The following is a 6,763-nucleotide window of genomic DNA, read 5'->3' as shown; positions in this document are numbered from 1 at the left end:
CCACAGATCGAAAGCTTGTAGGTAGGTCTTCATTTTAACCACCATATGTGGTAGCCTTCTCCATTGAAGACTTGAGGTGCAGCTGGTGAAAAGCTTGATGAAGCCATGAATTTGTATAACAGATCCCTTAAGAAATAGGCTCTGATACCAATTGTTGGAGCTAAGTGCAACAAATAGCAAGGTTCAACAAAAAGCTTGCCGAGCAAGAATCGAGACTTGCGGCAGAAACAAAGAAGAAAAATGAAATAAATTTTAAGCAAAGCTAAAATAGAGAGTATATGGATGAAATCTTGATTGAATTCATTCATTTTTTTTAAAATGGCATAAAGCCTATTTATACAAGCTTACAACTTGACAACTTAGTTGGAATACAACTAAGTTTCATCATTACATCCACTTAAAATAAATCACCACCTACTACCACTAACAAACTTAGTTGGAATACAACTAAGTTTCATCATTACATCCACTTAAAATAAATCACCACCTACTACCACTAACAAACTTAGTTGGAATACAACTAAGTTACATCATTACATCCAAATAATAATAATAATAATAATAATAATAATAATAAAACATGTGATTGCTACATGCTAACCATTGCTTCAATATCCATGCACCAACAGTCTGGTGTGACAACACGTCTACAGTGTCCATGTCAGCCAATCCAACGAATCATGCAAGAGTAAAACATATTGAAATTGACCGTCACTTTGTTCGAGAAAAGGTTGTTGATGGATCCCTTCAAGTCAATTTTGTTCCGTCTGCTAATCAGATTGCCGATGTGCTTACTAAGCCTCCAGCTCCCAAGCAGTTTGTAGGTCTGCGCAGTGCTCTTCGAGTAACAACTAAAGATGAGGCGGTTGCTTTAAGAAAAAGAGAAAACCAGGAGAATGTTAGAGCATTATAAGGAAGTTAGTCAGTTGTCAAGTTAATAGTTAGTAAGCAGTTAGTTAGCTAAGGAAGTTGCAGTAGTTAGTTAGTTAGTAGTTGCAGCTATCACTGCTGTATAAATACATGTACTGATAACTCTTTTAAATAACATACATTGATTATATTCATCACTTACTACTTGAGTATAATTCAACATAAATGCTTCTTCTCCATTTGTAGGTTACAAGCACAAGCAAACAAGGTATCCCAAAGAAGAGCCTCAGTATGAGGAATAAATCTTTCAAGAAAAAATATTGGAAAACATCAATGCTTTGTGAAATCAACTTATTATCTACATTCTCGAAATGTCTATGCGTGTGACAGTTTCATCCTCCTTAAACCACATACATTCGCTAATTTATGCAATTAACTTTAAATTAGCAATTTAATTATGGGTAAACTACCAAAATAGTCACTTTTGTATGGCTCAAGTTACATTTTAGTCACTTATGTTTGAAATGTTACGTTTTAGTCACTTATGTTATCACGTTGTAACATTTTAGTCACTGAGCCGTTAGTTTCTGTTAACGGTGTAACAGTAAACTGATGTGGCACGTTAAATCATCATTTCAAACAAAAATTCTAGGTTAATTTATACAATCGGTCCCCATATTTTTTCGTTTGGAGCAATTTAATTTTTTCTTTTATGTTTTTTTAACTTTCTTTCTTTTCCATTCTCTTATGTTTCTCCCTTTGTTTTCCTCCCTTCTCCATTTCTTTCAACGTAGTTTTTCTATGTTTTATTTTTTTGAACAATTTAATTTTTTCGAGTGAGGCGAGCTTGTGGACTAGTTACAAATAGAAAGCATAGAAAAACTATGTTAAAAGAAATGAAGAAGGGAGGAAAATAGAGGGAGAAGCATAAGAGAATGGGAAAAAAAAGTTAGAAGAACATAAAAGAAATTTTTTAAATTGTTGAAAATGAAAAAATATAGGGACCAATTGTAGAATTTAACCTAAAATTTTCGTTTGAAATGATGATTTAAGGTGCCACATCAACTTACCGTTACACCATTGTCAACAATTAACAACTCAGTGACTAGACCTGTCCATGGGCCAGGCCCACAAAAAATTTTAGCCCGTTTACTAGGCTCGGGCCCGACCCGGCCCGAAATATGGGCCTGAGATTTTGCCTAGGCCCGGCCTGAAGAAAAAAATATGGGGCCCGAGCTCGGCCTGGCCCGGCCCTTTTTTAATTAAAATTAAAATTAAAATTATTTTTTAATAAAATTAAAACTAATTGTTATTAAAATTAATTGTTAGTAAAATTATCAAATTATTAATTGTTAATTGTATTAATTGTTGTAATAAAATCTAACATTTGATTAGTAAATTTATCAAATTAGTAATTGTATTAATTGTTGTAATAAAATCTAACATTTGATTAGTAAATTTATCAAATATTAATTGTATTAATTGTATTAATTGTTGTAACAAAGTCTAACATTTGATTAGTAAAACAAACTTGATGTTTTATTATTATTATTTTGTAACACTAGTCAAGGAAATGAAAGTAAATAAACTTAAAATAAAAAACTATTATATTTTAAAAATAAAAAAAATATATATTTAATATTTTTCGGGCCAGGCCCGGGCCAAAAAAATCTTGCCCGAGGCCCGGCCCATTTTTTAAACAGGCCTAAAATTTTGCCCAAGCCCATATTTCGGGCCTATATTTTTACCCAAACCCTCCCATATTTCGGGTGGACCGTCGGGCCGGGCCGGGCCGCCCGGCCCATGGACAGGTCTATCAGTGACTAAAATGTTACAACACGATAACATAAGTGACTAAAACGTAACATTTCAAACATAAGTGACTAAAATGTAACCTAAGGCAAACAAAAGTGACTATTTTGGTAGTTTACCCTTTAATTATTTGATATTCCCATTGTTCCCTTGTGTTTCTTTTTTCTTTCCAAATCAAACAGGATAAAACTAAAATAGATATAAAGAATCTTTTAATTTTCCTAAAATTAAACTTGAATAGTTCTGTTTTTTCTCAATAATGATCTCCTAGAAAGGATGAACTGAGGTTGGCTGAAACAATATTATTTTTGGAGAAATATATGAATGGAAAGGAGTGCATGATTCAAGATAGATACAATGACAACGAAGTGGCATCCATTCTGGTATATATAAAAATTTTAAATGGATTTAGAATGCCAATCTGCCATTCTAAATCCATTCTGGTATATTCAAAAATGAAAAATGAAAAAAAAATTTAAAACGGAACGAAGCTTAATGTTGGGTAGATATAAAAGTGAGGCCATTTGCATACCTACAATAGTAACGAAGCCTATTCCGTGAATTCCGTAAAGGAAGTGGTGCAAGGCCCTTTTCAGATATTGCAATCTGCAGTATTCAGTAGAATGAGTCAAACACGACTAGATTTTATACAATTTTGTATTAACTTGTATTTCATATTAAATCACAAACTCTCTGTAATTTTTACATTTTAGTGTAAATTGCAGAGGAAATGAAAAACAAATTAAAAGAAGTGGTTCAAACAAAAACTCAAAAAGAGAGGGAAAAAAAGGCAGATGCAGCTGCTCTGAGCCAAAAAATTCAATGCTCATCTGTTTTTTACTTTCACTTTGGAGATTGGATTGGATTAATTGTTGCATTACATTAGTGACAATACTTTCCATCCGTTTGGGTTAGATCTACCCTTTTCGGTTTTTAGTAATATATTTTACTTTAGCTGAGAAATAAGAAAGTTAATCATACTCAACCTAAAGGTACATAACTTAAATACTACTAGAAACTTACAGAGATAGTTCGTAGTAGTTCTCGCTGTAATACCATGAAAGGTAAAATCCCTTAGATAGCTTGTTGTAGATAGCCAATGTAGACATGCCTGATATATTCTTAACCATAATTGGAACCCCCACTTTCACTGTGCAAGTTTGATTGAGATTTAGTACCGTATTTTCATCTAAACAATAGAAAAAGGAAGTTGGAGGGGAAGAGGTATTGGATTTGGTAGTACAACGAGAGGCATCGATATACTGAGATGATTTTATAGGTTTCCAGCAATTCACAACATACATAATGCTATCCAACTCTCTACCAGAATAATAATAAGAAGAAGTAGAAGGAGCAGTAATAAAAATACGAGGAGGAAAATAAGAAATGAAATAACCTACATATATGGAACTAAGAGGAAGGGAGTTGCAATCATCCTTCTCCAGGCTCGAATCTATCACGTGGATTGTTTTGTTTTCGTAAAAAATATTTTGGACAGAGAATTTTCCTTCTCTTAAAACCAAAGTGGTGCGATTGTTATTCTCATACTCAAGTTCCAGGTTATAGTAACCACACTAGGGAGGTTGATTTTTTTATCGCAATGGATAACTGATATTCAAATTCCCACAAAAAAGTAGAGCCACAATCCTGGTTAATAAGATGTCTAGCAAGAGAAGCACCAGAGAATAGAATAAGAAATAAAGCAAAAGTGGCCATTAGGTGACCAAACAATGGGAGTTTGGCTTTTAAATATGACATGCTTATAATTTGGTAGAGAAGAAGAGCAACAATGAAGCTTCTAACTAAATTAGGGAAATATGTAGAGAATATCTCAAGATGCGAAGAAGCATTAATGAGGACAGAAGACTTTGACGAATGTGAGCTTTAACTAAGAATAGAGACAGGGTTATGCCTCCATGGGGAGCGGGGAGCAAGAGGGAAAGACTTTTCATAAAAGTCAATGACCGACAACCAAGACAAGCTTTTAATCGTAACATGCTAAAAATTTAGGTAGGTAAGAAAACAAAACTTAAGTTTCAAACTAAATCAAGGGTATATATATAAAGAAAATTACCATGTGAAAAGAAGCATTAATGGGGATAGAAGACTTTGACTAGTATGAGGTTGTGAATAACTTTCAATGCTTTGAATTTAGAAAAAGGAAGATTCGAAACAAGTTGTATTAACTTTGGAGAAATAAACAAATCGAGTTTTCTTATACAAATTACAATCAATTTTTATACATGACAACTAAATGCATAAGTAGATACAATTACAATACATAATAACGAGGTTACAGAGTTTTTGATTTGATGCCCTAACTTATTTCATTTATCCCTAATTGAAGATTCTAAGTACGTATCAACTTTGAACACACCACCAACTGGCTTTGTATGCATAATAGCCTAATATGCCACTTCTTGGCGTAATCCTAGCATTGTCCCTCCTAGCGCAAACTCGCATAAATTTACCTATAACATATTACACACAAGTAAGGTCATAAGAACTTAGTGAGAAAAATGTCCTTTACCTACACAATAAGGTCATAAGAACTTAGTGAGAAAAATGTCCTTTACCTACACAATGCTTGCAATTTTTACTGAAGAATCATTATGACGTTCTTACTATTCTAGTCTTTCAACTTGTTTCTAGTGAATACTTTTCTTAGAATTTCATTCATCATTCTCAATGGATATCATGCCTTACTTTGAACTCATTAATTATCCCTCAACAACTTCTATATGGCACTTACCTTTTTGAATCTAATATTTCATAAGTCTTTACCCATTCTCTTTACAAAGGTCTATACAATCAAAACATTGTTACACTTGTATATGTAACTTTAAGCCATCATTTAACCACAATTCATGTTTGATCACCTCTACAGATGACAGTACTTTCCTTCAAATATAATATTAGAAAAATCCTTGTTCAAAATATGTTTCTTTTATATTGTCCCATCATCCCTTCTACATCTCATCACTTCATTATTCACAATCGAATCATGGTATTGCATAACACTTTATCGTAGCCCATAAAGACAATGTGCCTTTCTTTTCTTTCTAATCACACTTACAAGTCATACTTGATTGCGCAAAATAGTTTAATACAGAATCTACCACATGAATCATTCATTTAGGGTAGGCCATTGAGAGCCTCACTACAATATGCCATAAAGGCACTGTTTCAAAATTCACGATCTAAATTATTCTTTTAGAGTGCACCTCAAGGGCTTATCTCTTAAACTATTGCCACAAAGGCTATTATTGCAGGGTTTGCCACAGAGACTATCCCTTCATGATTCACCACAAAGGCATTCTTTTGATATTGCACCACAAAGGTGTTCCTTTCCTAACATGTTTATTATATGTATTTGCCTAAACTCATGTTTTGTGAGGTTTGCCCATCATCATCCTAGGACACACAAAGAATCCCATTAGGTAATCATCGTCCTTTAGTTCCTTTAAGAAGGTGTCATGGTCATGGGCTTTTCCTTCAAGATTCATATCAAAGATTGTCTTTTTAGTTCCGACGGACCCCTTTAGACTTCATCGTGGTGAACAGACATAAACTTTCTTAACAGACTCTTCATACGCTGACATTGCTTAAGACTCAACACTTTAAGACACTAATCATGCACTTCATCACATGCATTTCAAATGTGCCATACACCCATACTCAAACTTCATATATTAAACTTCTCAGATTCATACGAACTATACATGCAAACCCCAACAAAAATTCAAACTATACACTTTTGGTTTCTATTTCATAGTTCAAACGATTACCATAGGCATATCTTGTATGAACAATATACATGAAAACGTTAGTATAAGGACTCACCTGACTACCACAGATAGCAACTTGAACTCTAGGTCCAACATTTATCAAGATACTGTAGCAACCACTTGACATGGAGTAATCACTGATAAAATCTCATATCTCAACTTTAGCTTAAAGAAATGTATTCGATTCCTCAAGCCTCAAATAACCATATTTTTGAAGAAAGAATAAGAGAACTCCCCTTTTCCAAACTTGAATATCTATTATCATAATTTAGGTCCTCATTGAAACTTGACAA

The 6,763-nt window shown here is 33.4% G+C and overlaps 1 protein-coding gene across 2 annotated transcripts; it reads right to left on the bottom strand.

The window, feature by feature from the left end:
• Window positions 1–558: 558 nt before the first annotated feature.
• On the bottom strand, window positions 559–4,379 carry LOC107936941 (uncharacterized). Of its 2 annotated transcripts, XM_041086801.1 has the most exons (4): window positions 4,083–4,379; window positions 3,706–3,832; window positions 3,215–3,288; window positions 559–869 (listed from the first exon to the last, which is right to left on the bottom strand). In XM_041086801.1, the coding sequence occupies exons 2-4, from the start codon at window positions 3,810–3,812 to the stop codon at window positions 775–777; spliced, it is 276 nt and encodes a 91-aa protein (XP_040942735.1). In that variant the 5' UTR covers window positions 3,813–3,832; window positions 4,083–4,379; the 3' UTR covers window positions 559–774. The 2 variants fall into 2 exon arrangements, with proteins under 2 accessions (XP_040942735.1, XP_016725212.1); XM_016869723.2 differs by lacking the exon at window positions 4,083–4,379 and having other exon boundaries at window positions 3,706–4,057.
• Window positions 4,380–6,763: the final 2,384 nt, after the last annotated feature.

Source organism: Gossypium hirsutum, chromosome D01 (genome assembly GCF_007990345.1).
Source record: "Gossypium hirsutum isolate 1008001.06 chromosome D01, Gossypium_hirsutum_v2.1, whole genome shotgun sequence".
Classification (NCBI taxonomy): domain Eukaryota; kingdom Viridiplantae; phylum Streptophyta; class Magnoliopsida; order Malvales; family Malvaceae; genus Gossypium; species Gossypium hirsutum.
This window is presented reverse-complemented; position numbering and strand designations above follow the sequence as displayed.